This window comes from Gymnodraco acuticeps, unplaced genomic scaffold (genome assembly GCF_902827175.1).
Source record: "Gymnodraco acuticeps unplaced genomic scaffold, fGymAcu1.1, whole genome shotgun sequence".
NCBI lineage: Eukaryota > Metazoa > Chordata > Actinopteri > Perciformes > Bathydraconidae > Gymnodraco > Gymnodraco acuticeps.
This window is the reverse complement of record NW_022990505.1, coordinates 106,811-130,567: the sequence shown is the minus strand read 5'-3', so window position 1 is coordinate 130,567 and position 23,757 is coordinate 106,811. Positions and strand designations below refer to the sequence as shown.

At 44.1% G+C, this 23,757-nt stretch overlaps 1 protein-coding gene across 1 annotated transcript; it reads left to right on the top strand.

The window, feature by feature from the left end:
• Positions 1 to 708: 708 nt before the first annotated feature.
• LOC117553093 (olfactory receptor 1030-like) lies at positions 709 to 23,365 on the top strand. Its single transcript, XM_034226873.1, has 4 exons — positions 709 to 1,603; positions 22,318 to 22,431; positions 22,813 to 23,063; positions 23,129 to 23,365. Exons 1-4 carry the CDS (start codon positions 709 to 711, stop codon positions 23,363 to 23,365), a joined length of 1,497 nt encoding a protein of 498 aa, XP_034082764.1.
• The last annotated feature ends 392 nt before the right edge of the window (positions 23,366 to 23,757 follow it).

Below are 23,757 nucleotides of genomic sequence, written 5' to 3'. Positions count from 1 at the left end.
AGAACAAGCAGCTGGTCCCAGGTCAGTCTGAACCCTCACTATAAGAGGAGAGTCTTCAGTCTATAGCAGCAGAACTAGCAGCTGGTCCCAGGTCAGCCTGAACCAGCCCTCACTATAAGAGGAGAGTCTTCAGTCTATAGCAGCAGAACTAGCAGCTGGTCCCAGGTCAGTCTGAACCAGCCCTCACTATAAGAGGAGAGTCTTCATTCTATAGCAGCAGAACTAGCAGCTGGTCCCAGGTCAGTCTGAACCAGCCCTCACTATACGCTCTATGGGAGAGTCTTGGGTCAATTGGTTTGCGGACATTAACATAGACCCTCGCTCTGAGGACAGTTCGCCGGCCCTTAGAAGCAGCGAGGTTGGTGACCTGCAGCTCCCAGAAATAAAGTCATAAGATCTCTAATGCATCTGTTTGGGTGTAACTTTAGTTTGATCTTGATTTGATGGGATGGTAAGGGGGCCTGATGGTAAGGGGATCTGGCCTGTTGGGTTCTGGTGTTCTGGAAGCTTTAAAGCAGCAGAAGTCTCTGCAGCTGACAGAAGGGACTGCAGCAGTCTGAAGCACAGCAGGTGAGAGACACTGCACTGTGTGTGATGTGCTCATGTTGCATTCATTTACAGTTCCTGACGCACTCCGGGGGGGGTGGTAAGTTAAGACTGTGAAGTTCACATGTGCTCAGATATACTAACGTTTAACCTCTAAGAATGATGTCCAATTCAACTTCACTGACTGTATCCTATTTCATTCTTGGAGCTTATTTGAATATTGGATATTTGAGGTACTTGTGTTTCATGATAACTGCCATGTTGTACATTGTGATTGTTGTTGCCAACACGTCTCTGATTGTGGTTATCTGTGTGAACAGGAGCTTACATGAACCTATGTACCTTTTTCTGTGCAGCCTGTTTGTAAATGAACTGTATGGTAGTTCAGGGTTGTTTCCATTCCTTCTGGTTCAGATCCTCTCTGACATTCACACTGTCTCTGCTCCGCTCTGCTTCCTGCAGGTTTATTCTGTGTATACATATGTGTGTGTGGAATTTTTTAATTTAGCCGTCATGTCTTATGACAGATATCTTGCTATCTGTTGTCCTCTGCAATATAACACACGTATGACTTCTAACAAGGTGCTTATCCTCATTATTCTGGTTTGGTTGTACTGCTTTGTGAAATCATTGATGACTTTATCTTTGAGCATCCGTTTGACACTGTGTGGAAACATCGTTAACAGTCTGTATTGTAACAACTACCTTGTTGTGAAGCTGGCATGTTCTGACACTCAGGTGAACAACATTTATGGATATTTTACCATTGCTTTAACTCTTTTTGTCCCTTTGTTTCCAATCCTCTTCTCGTACATGAGGATCCTCAGAGCGTGTTTCTCTGGCTCCAAACAGACCAGACAGAAAGCTGTCAGTAGCTGCGGCTTTGAAGTACTTCAGAGTAGATTTGATAAGAGCGGTGTTCCCAGGGCGCTGCGTATTATTCTGTCACTGTATTTTCTCATCATACAGCCACTAATGAACCCTGTCATGTACGGACTGCAAATGTCCAAGCTACGAAACATGTGTAAACATGTGCTCCGTTATAAACTGTTGGCTGGTAGGTCTAATAACTAAAGTGTGAATGATTCCTAAAACCATGTGCTGATTCAAAATGTAATACATGTGACTGTGTTCATAGTGTTGATTATAATGTGTTATATATCCACATGACTTACAGATGTCACCTTAATGTTTACACTGGGAAATATAAACCTATATTTATGGAGAGATGGAGATGAAAAAAATGCTTAAAAAGAAAACAAAATGTATTAATTGTAGAATGTTTCTAAAAATGAACTTTATGAAGTTAAAGTGGGTTAGGGTTAGGGTTAGGGTTAGGGCTAACCCTAACCCTAACCCTAACACCTCTCCAGCAGCAACCAAAGCCTTAAAGGAGAAATGTGCACATTTTGTTATCTAGCTGCTGTTCATTTGCATTCATATTTGAATGCAATGTATTCATGTAAAGTAGTACAGAGTATATGTTGAAGGTATATCTTATGGCATGTTTTTTATGTGAAATAAACTCACTGGAAAAGGAAACTGAGTGAAGTGTGTGAGCAGGGCCAGGTTGCATGTTAATAAAACACTTAATGATATCTTTATGATGATTCATGTTGAAAGTCATCTGTAGGTTCACGAATAAATCATTAACAGATAAGTATACTGTCTATAAACTGTATATATACTTATATACAGTTTATAGACACTTTAACAGGAAACGCACACACACCGAGATCTCTGTCCTGAGCCTGAGGAAAGGAGTGTTGATATACTCGCCCAAATATATATATATATATATCAAAGTCAAAGTCAACTTTATTGTCAATCTCAAAATATGTTTGTACACACAGAAAGATCAAAATACTGTTTCTCACAGTCCTGAGGTATAAAAAAAACACACATTAAAATACAACAACACTCAATAATTACAAAAAAACACAAAATAACCGTTTACTTTAAGTAAGAAGGATATATATATAAAAAAAACTAGGGCTGTCACATTAACGCGTTAATAACGCGTTAACGCAAAAAATATTTGACGCCACTAATTATTTTAACGCGATTAACGCATGTGTATTTTTTGTCCTCGGCCGCCCCGTAGTTTCAGAGCGCATCGAGTTTAAAATACCATCTACAAGCTGATGCTGACAGCCCCGCTCCTGCCGTCCGCTTGAGAAGAAGAATCTTCTCTACGTTCCTGTGTAGATCAGGAAGTACTGCCCAGAGACCGGGACTCAGATAAACAGCAGATTGACTCCAATGGCCACTACTGAGCACCCATGGGTTTCCTGACCTCTTTAACGGCATGGAGACTGCCGCGTATGGCTTCGGGACCACCAAAAAAACAGGCTAAAGATTTGCTGTCGTGGGGAAGCGGCTACTGCAGCGGCAACTATAATGTCAGTAAGTTACGCCCGGGATGGAAACAGTGCCTTGTAGGGGTGTAACGGTATCCGTATTCGTCCCGTACCGTCACGGTTCGGACGTCACGGTTCGGCACATGCTGTCACACGGCGAATACGCCTTTTTTTACGAGTGGGAAAAAAGTCTGTCACTCAGGGCAGTATTACACTATAATCCAGGGGGCGGTATTGCACCTAAAAGCCAGCCGCCCGTAAATAACAAATGAAGAACAAGAACAAAACACAACAAAACGAACACAATATATGAAGAAGTAGTTGATCTGACTGAAATTGTGATTTTAAATCAGACAGGCTAAGACTGACAAAGACATTAGAGTCCTGCGGAAGTAAGACTGACAAAGACATTAGAGTCCTGCGGGAGTCAAAGACTGACATAGACATTAGAGTCCTGCAGGAGTAAGACTGACAAATACATTGGAGTCCTGCGGGAGTAAGACTGACAAAGACATTGGAGTCCTGCGGGAGTCAAAGACTGACAAGGACATTAGAGTCCTGCAGGAGTAAGACTGACAAAGACATTGGAGTCCTGCGGGAGTAAGACTGACAAAGACATTGGTGTCCTGCGGGAGTAAGACTGACAAAGACATTGGTGTCCTGCAGGAGTAAGACTGACAAAGACATTGGAGTCCTGCGGGAGTAAGACTGACAAAGACATTGGAGTCCTGCGGGAGTAAGACTGACAAAGACATTGGAGTCCTGCGGGAGTCAAAGACTGACAAGGACATTAGAGTCCTGCAGGAGTAAGACTGACAAAGACATTGGAGTCCTGCGGGAGTAAGACTGACAAAGACATTGGTGTCCTGCGGGAGTAAGACTGACAAAGATATTAGAGTCCTGCGGGAGTCAAAGACTGACAAAGACATTAGAGTCCTGCGGGAGTCAAAGACTGACAAAGACATTAGAGTCCTGCAGGAGTAAGACTGACAAAGACATTGGAGTCCTGCGGGAGTAAGACTGACAAAGACATTAGAGTCCTGCGGGAGTCAAAGACTGACAAAGACATTAGAGTCCTGCTGGAGTCAAAGACTGACAAAGACATTAGAGTCCTGCGGGAGTCAAAGACTGACAAAGACATTAGAGTCCTGCAGGAGTAAGACTGACAAAGACATTGGAGTCCTGCGGGAGTAAGACTGACAAAGACATTAGAGTCCTGCGGGAGTCAAAGACTGACAAAGACATTAGAGTCCTGCTGGAGTCAAAGACTGACAAAGACATTAGAGTCCTGCTGGAGTCAAAGACTGACAAAGACATTAGAGTCCTACAGGAGTCACGAGGGAGGCAAAGAGGAGGCAACTCCTACTTTGATTGAGCTAAGTATCGCTGGTGTTTTATTTTATTTGGTTGTTTAGCCCCTCATGCTATAATCATGTGTATTTTCTCCATTCCTGTTCATGTGTCTTCTCGCAATTATCCCTGGCCCCGTGTATCTCGTAATCGATATAACCGGCCTGCTCTCGTCTATCCCACATGCTCCACTGAGATCCAACATCTAGTTTCAGGTGGCCTGTGGAATTGCCAGTCAGCTGTTCCTAAGGCTGACTTCATCTCTGGCTACGCCTCCCTGCAGTCTCTGGATTTCCTTGCTCTCACTGAGACCTGGATTACTCCATCCAACACATCCACCCCAGCAGCTCTCTCCACAGCATATTCCTTCTCCCATACACCCAGACCCACTGGCAAAGGAGGTGGCACTGGTCTCCTGCTCTCTCCCAAATGGAGCTTTTCCCTCTTCAAGCTACCTAACTTCACTCCTTCCACCTTTGAATTCCATGCCGTCACAGTAACCCATCCTATACAGTTAACCATTGTTGTTCTCTACCGTCCACCAGGCGCCTTGGGGGACTTCTTGGAGGAATTAGATCATCTCCTCTCACTCGTCCCTGAAACTGGCCCTCCCGCTGTACTTCTCGGAGACTTCAACCTCCAGACGGGGAAGATAGACGAACTAACATCTCTGTTAACCGCCTTTGCTTTCTCACTGTCTCCGTCCCCACCGACTCATAAAGCTGGCAATGTCCTTGATCTCATATTCTCAAGGAACTGCGCTACTTCTAACCTCTCTGTAAACCCGCTCCACACATCCGATCACTTCTTCATTTCATTCTCTCTACCCCTTTCCAAACATAACAAACTAATCTCTTCTCATCCTGCACCTGTCCGCCGTAACCTTCGTTCCCTCTCCCCCTCTACCTTTGCCTCATCGGTGCTCTCAGCCCTCCCTTCCTCTGACTCGTTCCAACTCCTGCCTCCAAACTCTGCTGCAGAAACTCTCCTCTCTACTCTCTCTTCCTCTCTGGACTCTCTCTGTCCTCTCACATCTCTTCAGACTCGTCAGTCCCCTCCTGCTCCCTGGCTAAATGATGCACTGCGTGCTAATAGAACCGTCCTTTGGGCAGCAGAGCGGAAACGGTGGAAATCCAAACACCGTGACGACCTCCTAACCTATCAGGCTCTCCTCTCCTCTTTCTCTACTTCGATCACTCAGGCACTTTCTTTCAAGATAAGATCCAATCTTCCTATTCCAATCCCAAAAAACTATTTTCCATCTTCTCCACCCTCTTGGACCCCCCCAAAGCCCCTCCCCCCTCTTCACTTCTGTCAAGCGACTTTGTTACCCACTTTGAAAAAAAGGTTGATGATATTCGCTCTTCTTTTTCTGACTCACCTCTACTCACCGCTGGGTCACCAGACCCTCCTTCCACCAACACACTAACCTCCTTTTCCCCTCTCTCTCCAAGTGAGGTTCTTACCCTCATTACCTCTGCCCGCCCTACCACCTGTCCTCTGGACCCTATCCCTTCAAACCTCCTTCAGACTATCGCTCCTGATATTCTACCGTTTCTCACCCATTTCATCAACACTTCTCTAACTTCTGGTCACTTTCCAAACAGTCTCAAGGAGGCAAGAGTAAACCCTCTCCTAAAGAAACCCACTCTCAACCCGTCTGATGTTATAAACTACAGGCCTGTCTCTCTACTCCCGTGCCTGTCTAAATCACTTGAACGCGCTGTCTTTAAACAACTCTCCTGCTATCTCCATCAGAACAACCTTCTGGATCCGCACCAGTCTGGTTTCAAGGCAGGTCACTCCACAGAAACTGCTCTCATTGCTGTCACGGAGGAACTGCACACTGCCAAAACTGCATCCCTCTCCTCTGTCATCATCCTTTTGGACCTGTCTGCTGCATTCGACACAGTGAATCATCAGATCCTCCTTCGCACTCTCCAAAAACTTGGAGTTTCAGGCTCTGCACTTTCCCTCCTCACCTCATACCTGAAAGACCGTACCTACAGGGTGACTTGGAGAGGGTCTGAGTCCGACCCTTGTCAATTAACTACAGGGGTCCCTCAGGGCTCTGTTCTTGGTCCCCTCCTCTTCTCCCTGTACACAAACTCGCTCGGATCAGTCATTAGCCCGCATGGTTTTTCATACCACTGCTACGCTGATGACACCCAATTAATTCTGTCCTTTCCCCGCTCAGAGACCCAGGTCGTCGCACGCATCTCTGCTTGTCTAGCTGACATCTCTCAGTGGATGTCTGCTCACCACCTCAAGCTCAACCTTGACAAGACTGAGCTGCTTTTCCTTCCGGGAAAAGATTGTCCCACTCTTGACCTAACAATCAACATCGGCACCTCAGTTGTTTCCCCGACTCAGACTGCAAGGAATCTGGGTGTGACCCTAGATAACAACCTGTCCTTCACTGCAAACATCGCTGCTACAACCCGTTGCTGCAGATACACGCTTTACAACATCAGGAGGATACGTCCCCAGCTGACTCAGAAAGCCACGCAGGTTCTGGTCCAGGCTCTCGTCATCTCACGCCTAGACTACTGCAACTCCCTCCTGGCTGGTCTACCTGCATGTGCCATCCGACCTCTGCAGCTCATCCAGAATGCAGCGGCTCGTCTGGTCTTCAACCTTCCTAAATGTTCCCACACCACTCCGCTCCTCCGCTCCCTTCACTGGCTTCCGGTAACTGCTAGAATCCACTTCAAGACACTGGTACTTACGTACCATGCTGCGAATGGATCTGGCGCTTCCTACATCCAGGACATGGTTAAACCGTACACCCCAGCACGTGCACTCCGCTCTGCATCTACCAAACGGCTCGCTGCACCCTCGCTGCGAAGGGGACCCAAGTTCCCATCAGCAAAAACACGTGGGTTTGCTATCCTGGCTCCAAAATGGTGGAATGAGCATCCATTGACATCAGGACAGCAGATAGCTTACACATCTTCCGGCGCAGACTGAAAACTCATCTCTTTCGACTCCACTTCGAGCGTTAGAACTATTAACGAAGCACTTTTATACTAATAAAGGACTGGCTTACCTAAAGCCAGTTGAGTAGCACTTGAAATGTTTGGCTCTATGAAACCTGATGTACTTTATGATTCTGTTTTCTTCAAGTTTGTATTTTGTTGGTCGAACGCACTTATTGTAAGTCGCTTTGGATAAAAGCGTCAGCTAAATGCAATGTAATGTAATGTAAAGAAGAAAAGTTAGTAGCTACGGCGAGTTCACACAACACACAGGAGCTAGAAGACCCACCTGCTTCTTTTAAATCAGCTGTGTGGGAACATTTCGGGTTCCCTGTGGACTACAACAATGATGGGGTGCGAGTTGTGGATCGGACGAGGACGGTGTGTCGGCGTTGTTTGACAGCGGTGCGGTATGCTAGTGGTAACACGTCAAACATGCTCAAGGCAAGGCAAGGCAAGGCAAGGCAAGGCAAGGCAAGGCAAGGCAAGGCAAGGCAAGGCAAGGCAAGGCAAGGCAAGGCAAGGCAAGGCAAGGCAAGGCAAGGCAAGGCAAGGCAAGGCAAGGCAAGGCAAGGCAAGGCAAGGCAAGTTTATTTATATAGCACTTTTCAACACAAGGCAATTCAAAGTGCTTTACAAAAAATGAAAGAGATTAAGAAAATGGCATTTAAAATCAGTCATTAAAAAGAAAAGCTAATAAAATAAACATTAAAAGAAAAAAATACATGGCAGTCAATTAAACATTAAAAGAAAAAAAGTACATGGATAAAAGTTACAGTGCAGTCTAAGATATGAATAGTTCAATTAAAAGCAGCGACAAAAAGAAAAGTCTTCTTGCTGGATTTGAAAGTAGTCAGAGTTGCAGCGGACCTGCAGGTTTCTGGGAGTTTGTTCCAGATATTTGGAGCATAATAACTGAACGCTGCTTCTCCATGTTTAGTTCTGACTCTGGGGACAGAAAGCTGACCAGTCCCTGAAGACCTGAGAGATCTGGATGGTTCATCATTTAGCAGGAGGTCAGAAATGTATTTTGGGCCTAAACCATTCAGTGCTTTATAAACCAGCAGCAGTATTTTGAAATCTATTCTTTGACACACAGGAAGCCAGTGTAAAGACTTCAGAACAGGAGTGATCCACTTTCTTAGTGTCAGTGAGGACTCGAGCAGCAGCGTTCTGAATCAGCTGCAGCTTCCTAATAGATGTTTTAGTGAGACCTGTGAAGACACCATTGCAGTAGTCGAGTCTACTGAAGATAAAAGCATGGACAAGTTTTTCCAAATCCTGCTGTGACATTAGTCTTTTAATCCTAGATATATTCTTTAGGTGATAGTAGGCTGATTTAGTAACAGTTTTAATGTGACTGTTGAAACTCAGGTCAGAGTCCATGACTACACCTAGATTTCTGGCTTTATCTGTTGTTTTGAACATTGCAGACTGAAGCTCAGCGCTAACTTTTATACGTTCTGCCTTGGCTCCAAAAACCATTACCTCAGTTTTATCTTTGTTTAATTGGAGAAAGTTCTGACACATCCAGTCATTGATTTGTTCAATGCACTTACTCAGTGTTTGAATGGGAGCATAGTCTCCTGGTGAAATTGTTACGTAAATGTGTGTGTCATCTGCATAGCTATGGTAACTTATTTTGTTGTTCTTCATTATCTGAGCCAGTGGTAGCATGTAGATGTTAAAGAGAAGAGGCCCCAAGATGGAGCCTTGAGGAACCCCACATGTCATATTTGTCAACTCAGATGTGTATTTACCTATAGAAACAAAGTTGTTTCTGTCCTTTAAGTAGGATTCAAACCAATTTAGAACTGTTTCCGAAAGTCCCACCCAGTTTTCCAGTCGGTCTAGTAATATGCTGTGGTCAACAGTGTCAAACGCAGCTCTGAGATCTAATAATACTAACACTGAAGTTCTGCCACTGTTTAAGTGGATGTCATTAAAGACCTTTACAAGAGCAGTCTCAGTGCTGTGGTTTGGACGAAAGCCTGACTGGAACACATCGAAACAGTTATTTAAATGCAGGAAATTACTCAACTGTTGAAAAACAACTTTTTCAATGATTTTACCTAGAAATGGGAGGTTTGATCAATCACATCCGAGTCAGTCTCAGTCCCCAGCGAGAGGGTTTTCTCGACGGCAGGTGACATAGTTACTGCCAACAGATCTGCCCTCACTGCTGACAATGTAGACTAACTCATCTTTCTGAAGACAAACTTGAAAATAGAGTAAAGCTTGAGTACCTTTATTTAGGCATAATGGCCTCACACACTCACAAGTTAATTACACATGTTAGACATTGCTCCTAAGGTACAGATTGTATTTTGTTTTATATTTATCATTGTATTTATTTTATATTTTGACATCAGGAGATGTTATACAGTTCTGTATTGCCTTTTATTGAAACACTTATTTATTTATTTTAATATGTTCAAGACATTCTTTTTAGTTGTACAGCTTATTTAACCTTTTTGTTTGACATCAGCCATTATAGATAATATGGCCACCTGAGTGTGTGTGTTACTGTTTGTGGTTTGTTTTTAACTGTGTAATACAGTTAATGATTCCAAATGTTAGAGTTCCTTATTTTCATACCAAAACTTGCACTACTGTTAAAAATAAATAATAGCAACAAAATTATTCATTTGGGACTTTTTTTTGCTTTTCCTTGTTGTACCGAACCCGTACCGAACCGTGACCCCCAAACCGAGGTATGAACCGAACCGTGACTTCTGTGAACCGTTACACCCCTAGTGCCTTGTTGTTGTTCCTTCTGTATTTATTTGCCTCTTCGTCCAGAACCTTTCTTTTTAAAGATAGCTGCAGATTTTATTGCTCCACCTCTCACTGCTCTCTTTAACTTCTCCCTCAGCACAAACACAATTCCAAAATGGTGGAAGTCAGCGTATGTCCTGCCTTTGCTAAAAGGAGGGGAGGCCACCTTATTAAATAACTATAGGCCAATCTCTAAATTGTCAGTTCTGGCGAAGGTGCTCGAACGCCTAGTGAGTGAACAGGTAAAGGAGTTTTTATGTAACAATGATAGTAGTAGTACTGATGCTGTTTCAATCACATTAGTATGCATACAAAAGTGACAGGTCACACCTCTCCCTACTTATGCAAATGAGCTAAGTCCCGCCTCCCATTTGGTCGAGGTGTGATATCCCAAGTAGGTGTGAGATCCGTCGATAGGAGGGGGTGATGTGTATTCACAGGTGTGAAATGCCCCCACTGTAGCAGCGCCTTATGGTGTCTAATCAGATCAGAAAATGCTGTTTCAATCACATTAGTATGCATAAAAAGTGACAGGTGGGCCCGCCCCCAATTGTGTGTGTGTGTGTGTGTGGGGACCTTTACTGTTGTCCTCACATGGAGCTACAGGTTCCTATCAGGCTCTTAAGCGTCCATTGTCATGCAGTCGGCCTGATGCTGTAGAAATACAGAAAGCAGACAGGGGGGTTGAGCGTGACTCTGTATTACCGCCCCTGCCTGACTGTTTATCTGTGCACTTTCAACTGTACACAATACAACACAAAATGCCCAGTGCTGCTAAGAAATAAGTTCAGAAAGCTCTGACTCCCAATGGAACACAGTTAGATTCAAAAAGTAACTCTCGATGTATTCAGACAAAAGTATGCAGATTCAGATTCAAAGAAAGCAAATGTTGCCTTCCTAGCCAGAAGTGTTGAGTAAGTTAGTCTGCATACACTCCCTTCCTGTCACACTTACCTCTTCCTACGGCTGTCAGGCCTTTTGCTGTCTAGGTGTGTGTGTGTGTGTGTGTGTGTGTGTGTGTGTGTGTGTGTGTGTGTGTGTGTGTGTGTGTGTGTGTGACTGTGTGAGCCTGGCCCTGCCCCCTCCTCCCCCCTTCCTGCCATGGTATGCAAAACCTTAAAACTAGAAAATGAAGTACATTGTCTGATTAGATTTTTTCTTAAAGACTGTTTCTCTGAAATGCAAGTTTGTGATTTTAACACTGTTTCGATGAAACAATGCAGTCTTGATAACTTGACTTGACTAACATTACTTTTTAAAATATATGTTTTTTAGATGCTTTACTTTGATTTCTTTCATGTTATTTTAAAACAACATTACTTTTTAGATTTGTGAGTGTAATTCTCTCACAAAGGAACAAGATACACTTTTATGTATGCAAAACCTTAACCTTAAAGATTTTTGAAAATAAAATACTTTGTCTATTACCTTGTATGCACTACGACATTAACTTGTAATATGTTTTTCTGAAAATGTGTTGAATGCTGTGTTTTCAATTAAACAACCATAACAAATGAAAATGTGTTTTATTTTTGCTTTCATACACTGAACAAAAATATAAACGCAACACTTTTGTTTTTGCTCCCATTTCTCATGAGATGAACTCAAAGATCTAAAACATTTTCTATAAACACAAAATAACCATTTCTCTCAAATATTGTTCACAAATCTGAAATAATCTGTGATAGTGAGCACTTCTCCTTTGCCGAGATAATCCATCCCACCTCACAGGTGTGGCATATCAAGATGCTGATTAGACAGCATGATTATTGCACAGGTGTGCCTTAGGCTGGCCACAATAAAAGGCCACTCTGAAACGTGCAGTTTGGCTTTATTGGGGGGGTCTGGGGGGGTCCGAAAACCAGGCAGTATCTGGTGTGAGGGGTAGGGTTAGGTTGGGGAAGAGGAGGAGGAGCCCTGCGTGGTGCACTGGTTCTCGGTAGATAGGTGTTTAAAAAAACATGAACAACCTCCGTAAACATAAACCTTATAAAAACCCTTTTAAAAGCATCATAAAAGCTCCGTGAGGACAAGACCGTTTCAAAAGAATGGTTAAAAAGTGCAGAGCGGAGCCGGACCACGGAACGGCGGCAGAGTATGTTAAAAAGCAGATCTCCCCGTCCCAGGATCTGGAGGGTGGTGTGTGTGTGTGTGTGTGTGTGTGTGTGTGTGTGTGTGTGTGTGTGTGTGTGTGTGCGTGTGTGTGTGTGTATGTGTGTATGTGTGTATGTGTGTGTGTGTGTGTGTGTGTGTGTGTGCCAATATATTTACGTGTGTGTGTGCGTGTGCGGAGCTTGTCCCAATGGAATCTATAAAATACCCTAAATGATAGGGGGATCTAAAATGGTCAATTTAAAAGTGATTCCAGTTCTATTAGTAAGCCATGCATAGAAGTGTAAGTGCAGTTAAAACACAAGTGCAATGATACAAATAAAAATAATTAAAACAATAGTTAGGAACCTATCTGTTAGTGCTATAGCCACATGTAAGGAAGAGATTCCACCAATACTTAACTCGATAGCATGTCTGCATGTAGGGGAGGAAACTTATACAAAATGTACACCACCCCAAATGGATCATGTTGTTGATAGTGCTACAGATGCGCTGCGAATACAATTAGACTCTGTTGCTCCTTTGAAAAAGAAGAAAATAAAACAACATAGATTAGCTCCATGGCATAATGCCCAAACCCGCAAAATAAAGCAAAAGTCGAGACAACTTGAAAGGATATGGCGTTCCACTAAACTTGAAGAATCTCGTTTAATTTGGCATATTACTCTCAATGAATATAAGAAAGCACTGCGTAAAGCGAGAGCAGCCTACTACTCTTCATTAATAGATGAGAATAAGAATAATGCAAGATTTCTTTTCAGCACTGTAGCCAGGCTGACAGAGAGCCACAGCTCGATTGAGCCTTCTATTCCCATAGCACTCAGTAGTAATGATTTTATGTGCTTTTTTAATGATAAAATTGTTACTCTTAGAAACAAAATTAATGACCTCTTGCCTTTGACCAGTATAGTGTTATCAACAGCTCCCGGAAACGTAAGTTCTAATATTACACTAGATAGTAAACTAGAATGCTTTTCAGCCATAAACCTTGAACAATTAAATTCAATGATTCTCTCTTCTAAACCATCAACGTGCATGTTAGACCCAATTCCAACTAAGCTGTTGAAGGAAGTTTTTCCATTAATTAGCACTTCTTTATTAAATATTATGAATATGTCTTTATTATCAGGCTATGTTCCACAATCATTCAAAGTAGCAGTGATAAAACCGCTTCTTAAAAAGCACAACCTCGATCCAGAGGTTTTAGCCAATTATAGACCTATTTCTAATCTTCCGTTCCTCTCAAAGATTCTTGAGAAAGCGGTCGCAAAACAGCTGTGTGATTTTAAATCTGTCTAAAAAGGTCAAATATCACTTGTTTGGCATCAATCTTGATACAGGGTACTTATTATATGTTGTACTTTGGATTCCTAAAGCTTTTAGTCTACCTTACCATCATCCAAGGTTAGTTTTCACTATAAGTACAAAATATATTTTGGACGGACACTATAATTTACAGTTTTTTACTGTGTTCAATCTGAATTTTCTTTAAAATAAAAAACATCTATATGCATTCTGACTTTTCTACATCCAACTCACAGGTTAATCATTACTTTGATAACAAAGATTATTAATTTAATCCTTTTAGAAGATATGGTCATTTGTTCTGGGAATGTCATTTTCGAGCCTGAGACCTGAAAACAGGCTCGGGGTTTAACAGGTTAAGACACCTGACGTCCTTCTTCCAAACGACTTTGCAGTGGCAAAGCAAAGGCTACTTGGATTGAGGAAAAGATTTGTGAGTAACCCAATGTTGCATAAGGAATATGCCAGCTTTCTGAATGGAGTGATTGAAAAGGGTTATGCTGAATAGGTACCAACACAGCAGCACTGTGGCAGTGGAAAATTATGGTACATCCCACACCACAGTGTTTACCATCCACGAAAAGGTTCTCTCCGAGTGGTGTTTGATTGTGGTGCCACATTTAAAGGAACATCATTAAACGATGTACTTTATCAAGGTCCCAATCTCACCAGTTCACTGCTTGGAGTTCTCACTCGTTTCATGCAGGAACCTGTGGCATTCATGGGCGACATACGGGCTATGTTTCACCAGGTCAAAGTCACAGAAGAAGACCGAGATTTCCTTTGTTTTCTCTGGTGGCCAGAGGGAGACTTCACCAGAGAGACCAGGAATACAGAATGACGGCGCATCTGTTTGGGGCTGTCTCTTCTCCCAGTTGCGCTAGCTATGCGCTAAGGAAAACTGCTGACGACAACAAGTCTGACTTTTCTGCTGAGACTGTTGAAGGGGTTAAGCGAAATTTCTATGTGGATGACTGTTTGATGGGTTTGGGCTCAGAGAAGGCAGCAATACAAATGGTTGAAGATCTTAATGCTCTCTTTAAAAGAGGAGGTTTTGTGCTGGAAAAATGGATCAGCAATAGTCGGGCAGTTTTGCAGACAATCGCAGAAGAGCAGAAGGCTAAAGAGCTAAAGGACCTGGATCTGGATAGAGACAATCTTCCTCTTGAGAGAGCTTTGGGACTACTCTGGTGCGTCGAGTCAGATTCCTTTAAATTCAAGATGGAAGTGAAACAGCAGGCTCTAACCAGACGTGGCATGCTATCCACAACAAGCTCGGTGTATGATCCTTTGGGTATTTTGGCACCAGTCACTTTGCCAGCCAAGATAATGCAACAAGAGCTTTGCAGGAGAAGCTGTGGATGGGATGATGCCATGCCACCAGATATCGTACACCAGTGGAGATGGTGGTTGGAGGACATTAAGTTGTTGGCATCACTCAAAGTGGACAGGTGTATGAAGCCAAAGGACTTCGGTGAACCCATTCACTCTCAACTACATCACTTTGAATACCAGGTGAATACCAGTGAAAATGGCTACGGGACTGTAACTTACATTAGGCTACTGAACTGCAAAGGCGATGTTCTGCCAGAGTGGATATGATGTTAAAATCAGAGCTTCAACTTCATTTGGATGAGTCTGTGTTATGGACAGACAGTACTTCAGTTCTGAAGTACATTAACAACGAGGACAGGCGTTTCCACACATTTTTGGCAAATAGGATCACAACCATAAGAGAGGTTTCAAGGCCATGTCAATGGAAGCATGTTGGAACCAAAGACAACCCAGCTGATGCTGCATCCAGAGGAATGAAGATCCCTGACTTTCTGAAGAGCCGCAGTTGGCTTGAGACTCCCACGTTTCTTGTAAAATCTGAAGAGGAATGGCCTACATATTATGGCGGTGATGTCATATTGGATTTGGTTGACCCAGAAGTCAGAAAAGATTCCTCTGTTAATATCATAGTCAATGAATCACTTGATGCAACAGACCAGCTCATGACTTACTTCTCAGACTGGAAAAGGATCAAAGTGTCGATGGCCTGGTTTCTCAGGCTGAAGACAATTCTGTTGGAGTTGAGTCGTACAATATTTTAATCCCTCTGCACAAGCTGGTCAAGTGAAAAGACTGAAATCCAAAGTCAACCCGGAGAGTCACATCTTGACACCTCTATCTCTTGGAAGATGAGTTGGCTATAATACGCTACGGTCAGCAGCATAGGTTTAAGGATGAAATCACTTCTTTAACATCTGAAACAGGAACAGTGAGCAGACACAGTTCCATCTACAAGCTGGATCCCATTCTGGAAGATGGACTACTAAGTTTTGGAGGCTTTTCCTGACAAAGGAGGACTGGTGCGCTCTGTAAAGCTACAGACCAAGACCAACATTATAGTGCGACCTATTACTAAACTATGTTTAGTACAGGAAGTGTAGGATGTGCATTTCTATGTATTGAAAAATGATTTTCACATTTGGCTCCTTAATTGTTTTCAATTGATACCTGTACTATCAATTAGGGGCTGGTGTGTAGGAGCCAATTAACTGTGGGTATAAAGGTAGGAACCTATGTTTGTTGGTGAGAGGTTCTGCCGGAAGGCCCATACAGTTTTTGACCACACAAGGAGAACACACACGGAGAACACACACACACGGATGACACACGGAGAACACACACACAAGGAGCACACACGGAGCACACACACAAAAACGGGATTACAAACAAAGCAAAAGGTATTGTGTAAACCGTAAATATCGTGTGGTGAATGATGGTAAGAAACCAGTAAAATGGGAAATAAATGGACTGTTTCGAACTGGAAACTTGGTTTCAAACAAGATGTGCGTCAATTACACCCACCAAGCGGATCTTCAGAGGCTTAAAGCGTTGGCTTAGCCTCTACAACCAGGCTGGGGGGTCTCGAGGCAACAAATTTATCCGAGCCAGAGTGCACATGGAGCGGATACATTCCTCCATGAAATCAGACACCCGTTTTTTTTCTGAATCATCTCAAAAACCGGGTTTCCGATTTCGTGCAGACAGTAGTCTGAAATGGATGAATGCTTTTTTTTGACGGAGAAGGGGAAGCTTGATTTCCACTCTACCTTGTAAGTTGCAACGGAGAAGTGGAAAAGTGTCCGGGGCTTCGGCCCCTTCTCTCCGCTTCTCTGTTGGCACTCTGCCGTTTTTTCAAATTGTGCTACTTCCAGGACAGAGACCGCGAAAAGCACCACTCTGTAGCCCCTCACAGACCACCAAAGGATGGACTACAGACCTCTAGCAAGTCTCCCTAACATGGGCACTTCCATTAACCTTGCACACCGTGAGACCCCGGGCCCCCGGACTTAAGCACTCCCCCACGGACTAAACCCAGATGATCACACCCTCCAGAACCTCATGCCCTAAAACCCTAAACCCTAAAAGGGGTTAACCCTAAAAGGGGGTTGGATTTTGCGCTGCTTTACCGTCCGCCCATCGGCATCCATATTCGGCCTTCTTCACGGCACTCCCCCCTGTGCTGGAGGTTCACACTTTAACTTTTTTGTCATATTCATCTTTCCACGGGTGGGTGCGCCTGGCAAAGCTGTGTACCCAAACTTAAGCACTCTCACTCTGACTAAACACATAAGGACATCCGGGTAAGACCTTAGTGCCCCTTAGTGCCCCTGGTACACCATGTCGTTAAATGAGCTCCGTAATGTACCTGCACAACATCACATGGGTAAATGAGCTCCGTAATGCCCTGCAAGATCACATTTGGCTTATTTCCAAAAAGCCAGGAAAATACACCTATCTCCGTCATGTCCTGTAAAATATCATTCTTTGTTTATTTCCATCATTCAGGCAAATACACATATCTTTGTCTGCTCCAGGAGCTTCAAAGTGCAGACTCCTGAGCTCCGTCATGTCCTGCAAAATATCATTCCTCCGACCGCCAAGCACAGGCACGTGGACCCGGGGAGGAGGCCCTCCGATGGCGTGTCAAATTTGCTGATACCGCAGCTGACGGCTGGACACTAGCCGTAGAGGAACACCAGAGCGGGACCAGGCAGTTTCATCTTTGCAGACAAGCATATGTGGTTGTTACGCAGGATCAAACAGGTAGCCTGTGATGAAGTAGGGTCGACCCTATATCATGTGAAGCCACTGAGCCGTGGTCCCAGAGGGAACTGGTGCCCGGAGCAAGGCCAATTGCTGAATGCCGCAGCCGACTAAGGCCGCAATGCAACAGTGGAGGATTAGAGAAACAGATGTTTGCCTGGCACTCCGCTGCGAAGTGGGGAGGTGGAACTTCCACCCCGCTGCGGATCCCGTGGTGGGACCCCTGAGTCAGACGATTCGTCTTCATATCGGTCTGCCCGGGAGGTAAGAGACACGCAGGGTTACCCCCACGCAGCACACCCTCCCGGCCATCAGAGTCAAACCCGCAGTTCGGAGGAACCGACAGCCAAAGCACCGGCACGTGGACCGGGGGAGAAGGCCCTCCAATGGCGGGTCGCGTTTGCCATTCGATCAGTGAGGTCAGAGGAGAAGAACCCGCAGTTCGGAGGAACCGACCGCCAGAACATCGGCACGAGGCCAGGCCGGCGGAGGCCCTCCGATGGCGGGTCGCGTTTGCCATTCGATCAGTGAGGTGAGAGGAGAAGAACGCAGCTAAAATGGACAAAATCCGTTAATGTACGGTTGAGTTGGGGGGGGGGGACAAAGGTCGTGGGGGCAGTGCCCCCGGTAGAAGGAACCGGGTGAAACAGGCCAAAACAGAAAGAAAAAAAAAAGAACCAGGCAAAAGAGGTGAAAATGTAAAAATGTATCCAAAAATAGTGCCTCATAACCCGGATAGAGTCCCCTGTCAACTCCCATGTCATTCCTCCACAGGCAAAATAGTCAGTTTCAAGTTTTTGGAGAACATGGGAAGATGGGTGAAAATGAAAAAAAGTATCCGGAAATAGTGCCTCATGAGCCCGCAAGAGAGTCTGTCATCTCTCGGTCCTATCCTCCAGGCAAGGCGGTGGCCAAAACTGGGTGAAATTTACCAAAAAGTTTAAATAAATAAAATAATTCATCCATGGAAAAATGCATGAAAATGAAAAAAATTATCCGAAAATAGTGCCTCGTGAGCCCACAAGAGTCCCCTGTCGACTCCCCTGTCATTCCTCCACAGTCACAAAAGTCTGAGTTAACTTTTAGGAGAACCACAGAAATTGGGTGAAAGTGAGAAAATGTATCCGAAATTAGTGTTTTTGACGGAAAAGGGGAGGCTTGGTTTCCCCTCTCCGTTGTAAGTTGCAACGGAGTAGTGGAAAAGTGTCCGGGGCTTCGGCCTGAAGCGCCAACAGGTTGAGTTTTTCAAAGCCCCTTCTCTGTTGGCACTCATTGGTCATTTTTTCAACCATTTTTTCAAACTTAATTTTTGATTATTTTAAGATATAATTGACCGTTTTCTTTACTTTTTTCTTCTTTCCACGGGTGGGGGCGCATGGCAGGCCGCCTATGAGCTCCCAAATTCGGCCTGGAACCTCCAGGATTTGTGGGCTAAGCTCCATAAACTGACCAAGTCACCCAGAAATGTCACTTTTATAGCCCAAACATATATAATAAAAATGCATTTAAATAGTAAAAGGTACAATTGTGCTCCGAATTACCCGGAATTTGATTTATATAGCCCCATGATAGTGAATACAAATCATTTTCATGGAAAAAAGTGTTAAAACGCCTGATTAAAGCATATGCAGGACCCCAATGAGCTCCAGACTATGTGTATTGTGTTAGGGAACCATATTAATGATAAAATAAATCATTTAAATGCAAAAATAATTAATACAAATCAGTTTTAGGGGGACAACTGTAGAGAGGAGCCTGGAAATGACTCTCCAGTGTTTAGAGTCGGCGAGGTCCTGATAATGTATTCCGGTAAATTACTCTGACCTACTAATTGACCTGACCGAAGTTATTGAGTCTATGTAAGTTTACTGCTTGGCTTAGATCCACCAACGTCAGCAAGATCTCACCTCTCTTAACTCCCCGAAGAACCAGGTTCAATTAACTGCTGTTTCTATTCAGACAACTCTTTTTAATCTGTTTAAGGGATCCTTAAGGATGTTGGTATCAGTGAATGAGGTGTGGTCCTACCTAAACGTGAGTGTGGCAAGGTGCAATGTTACCTTTGAAGCAGGAGAGGAGAGCACAGATTTTCTTTTAGTTGTCCCAGTCCAAAAGGTGAGATCAGTTTATTTGAAGAAAAATAGGTCCAAACTAATACAGGGTTTTTACCTTCTCTCTTTAACACATTATAATCATACGAAACATATCATGCTGGGGTTATATTTTTTATCTAAAACCTTAATTCATATTTCTCCCATTTAAAGTCTTCCGACGAAATTCAAAAATAATTTCCTCGTGATGACGTAGGTTTTCTAATTAGTTCTAAAATCCTGATACATTTTCATGTTTTCCAGGCAAGGTCTAACTAGAATTATTAGTCATAAGGTCCTCTACGTAATAATCACGCATTCCAGGCAAGGTCTAACTAGAATTATTAGTCATAAGGCCTGTACGTAATAATCACGCATTTCAGGCAAGGTCTAACTAGAATTATTAGTCATAAGGTCCTGTACGTAATAATTACGCATTCCAGGCAAGCTTACCGAGAGCTATTTACCCAGCTCTGAGGGCCAGAGCCCACCGGGAGAGAGTATACCAGGGGTTTCCCCCTCTCTCTCGCGCTCTCTCAGAAAACCAGTCTCTTTATGCTCAAAAAACCGGATCGAAACCCCAAAAAAACACCTCCTCTATTCCCAACCAACATCTTCTATTGGCTATGGCATAAGACACACCTTCCCATGTTTGTGTAAAAAAAAAAACATGACCCGACATATTCTATGGCTATGACATAACCACCTTTTTGAGGCCTCAATGTGTTTCTCCTTAAGTCAGGAGCCCCCCTCCCTGTGTACTGCTGTGAGAGGAGAGGGAAAAAATTGCCTACTCTCTTATCAGAGAGTAAGGCATAAATCATTTATAGGTCTTACACTCAACTTAACAAACCACTGGTGTTTTGTTTATGCTGTAAATATAGAAAAACCTAAAATATGAAGCATTCTCATTATGGGTTCATACAAGAATATGATTGATCATATATGATTTATAATTAACTTTCGTTTTAAGTATCCACTTCATATATGATTTATAATTAACTTTCGTTTTAAGTATTCACTTCATACTATGAAGCTCTCAACACCAGCACCCCGGAGAAGCAGGATATGAGACCCACAGAGACCCAGAGACCCAGACAGACCCATAGACCCAGGGCACAACAACCCCCCTTTTATGTGTGAGCTGTGTGAATAGAGGCAGGTCGGACCCAGAGAGAAGTGGGGTGTGAGAGACTCACAGAGAGCTCCACGTAGAAGCAGGTGGCTCTTCCACCCAGACTGTACATTTATAACCCAGGAAAGCAGCTTGAATCATGGGTAGATGAGTGTTAAAACTGATCAATCTGTTCATAATACTGGAAGCAGAGTCACTGCTGTTAGCAGGGTGTCAGACTCACAGGCACATATACAGAGATCCAGGCTGCTTCACAACATTTTGTAACCCAGGAAAGCAGCTTGAATCATGGGTAGATGAGTGTTAAAAGTGCATTAAACTGTTTTAATTCAAATGTACATTTGACTGCATAAACATGCAGTGATATGGACAGAAAACTGTCCATTTCGTCCACATTTTTTATTAGAAATGGTATTCATTGGGATAAACCCCTTGAGATGCACCATCTCTTTTTCAAGGGGGTCCCGACAATAGCAACAACTTTGAGACATACATAAACAAAAAGACAAAATGCAAAACATGACACACAAGACAAACCACATACAGTCTGTTAAGTGAAATTCAAGTAATGCATACAATCATTACAATTTGAGACAGTCAAGCAAATCAGTTTCATCAATATCAGTTTCATTAATAACAAGTGCAGAGCAGTTGAAAGTGAGATGATAATGCAGGTTTAAATAAACCCAATGATGACAGAGATCTAATAGCAGCAGGTCAAGTATTCCAGTCAGTTGGGGCTTTAAACATGAACGCTCTTCTGCCAATCCATTTTTGGGGGGACAGAGAAATAAATCTGAACAGAATGATGAAATGGTGAGTAGGGTACAAAATACTGCTTTAAATTTAACTCATGAAAATGCACAAGAACATACAAACAGCTGAGCCACTGCTGTTAGCAGGGTCTCAGACTCACAGGCACATATGCAGAGATCCAGGGTGATGCACATGGCTTTTCTACCCAAAATAAGCCTTTGAAACCTTGGGAAAAGTGGTGTGAATAGAGGGAGAGTGCACCCAGAGACAAGCAGGCTGTGAGACCCACAGAGGACACCCATAGAGATCCTTGCAGCCCATGGCTCTTGCACCCAGACTGCACCCAGAGAACAGGCTGCTTCACAGCACTTTACAAGCCAGGAAAAGTGATTGAATCCTGGGTATACATGTTTTAAATAGTCCGATACCTCCAGGGCGCATCACCGCATTTTACAAGCCAGGGAAGGTGCCTGAATCCTGGGTAAACGTTGTTTAATTGTTTAAGTGTTTTTAAATGTGTGGAACAGGGTTTTGTCACTTTCAAAACTCTCCCGTCATTGACCGGAGAAATTCGGTCGATGTTGTATTCAATCTGACCGTTAATATTCCAGTGAGACGAAGTACGTACAATGACCGGAGTGATCCCATGTTAATTTTGTCCCAAAACCGGAGCATTCCCTCACCACCGGTGTCCACCAGGAGGTTCGAGGGTTACCTTGAGGCACCTAAGACCTTGAGACCAAATCTCCCCGCCGGGGTTTCGGAAATAGAGGCTTTGAACACCGCTCACTCTGGTTCAATGTCCCCAGCCTCCACAGGGATGCCTGAAAAGCTCCGCCGGAGGTGTGAGTTGAAGGCCTCCTGGACTTGGGACTCCTCCAGACGTTCCCAGTGCACCCACACTACACATTTGGGCTTACCAGGTCTGTCCAGAGGCCACCACCCCCATTGCACCCAACTCACCACCAGATGGGGATCAGTTCTCCGCCTCGCTCTTTACCCGAGTGTCCAAAGGAGGGGGCGTTCCTCACAATCACGCCCCTCCAAGTGTCTCCATTATTGCCCACATGTGCTTTGAAGTCTACCAGCAAGACTAAGGAGTCCCCTTCAGGAGCCCCATACAGGACTCTTTTCAGGGTCTCCAAGAAGGCCGAATACTCTGAACTGCTGTTTGGTGCAACAAAACTTCTTGCAGCTTAATATCTCCAAAACGGAAGCTATTTTAGTTGGCACACCAAACCAGGTCCAGTCATCCCCCATAACCCACATCACCTTTTCTGGCCAAAACATACCCCTCTCCACAGCAGTTACCAACCTGGGTGTAAGATTTGACAGGCATTTGACCTTTGACACCCACATCAAACACCTGTGCAAAACCTCCTTCTACCACCTCAGGAACATCCGTCCTACACTCTCCCTGTCAGATGCTGAACTGGTCCATGCCTTCGTCTCCTCAAGGCTCGACTACTGCAACGCTCTCCTCATCGGGACTCCTAGCGGGAGCCTTCAGAAGCTCCAATACGTACAGAACAGTGCCGCTAGGATCCTGATGAGGGTGAGAAAATACAACCACATCACACCCGTTCTTCATTCCCTCCACTGGCTTCCTGTCTCATTCAGGATCAAATACAAGATCGCACTACTGACCCATCAATGCATCCATGGGAACGCTCCTCCATACCTAAAGGAACTTCTCACATCACAAGCCTCCACACGCAACCTCCGTTCCACAACCAACCATCGGCTTCGCCCCCCGAGGACCAAACCCCGCACAATGGGGGATCGGGCTCTCTGTGCAGCTGCTCCTCACCTATGGAATTTCCTCCCAGACCACCTGAGGACCCCACAGACCACTGACGCCTTCAAGAAAGGCTTAAAAACCTTTCTTTTAAAAAAAGCTTTTGATTAAACTTTTGTTTATTTTTATTTTTTATTATGCCTCCTGTAGCACCTTGGGATTGCTGTTAGCAATGAAAGGTGCTTTATAAATCGAATTTATTATTATTATTATAAGCACACCCAACAGTCAGAGTTTTCCCCCTCATAACCCCCAGGCGTAGGGAGGCGACCCTCTCGTCCACTGGGGTAAACTCCAACAAAGCAGCACCCAACCGTGGGCTTGTGAGTATCTCCACACCCGCCCAGCGCCTCACACCTTGAGCAACTCCGGAGAAGAATAGAGTCCAACCCCTATCAAAAAGTAAGGTTCCAGAGCCGACGCTGTGCGTAGAGGTGAGCCCAACCAGATC

Excerpts from the sequence above, each read along its gene's own strand:
- LOC117553093 (XM_034226873.1), top strand. The coding sequence starts at position 709 with ATGTCCAATTCAACTTCACTGACTGTATCCTATTTCATTCTTGGAGCT. Across the intron at positions 1,604-22,317 it reads CCGTTATAAACTGTTGGCTG|CCTCCACAGGGATGCCTGAA; the intron begins GTAGGTCTAATA and ends CAATGTCCCCAG. Across the intron at positions 22,432-22,812 it reads TACACATTTGGGCTTACCAG|CAGTTACCAACCTGGGTGTA; the intron begins GTCTGTCCAGAG and ends CCCTCTCCACAG.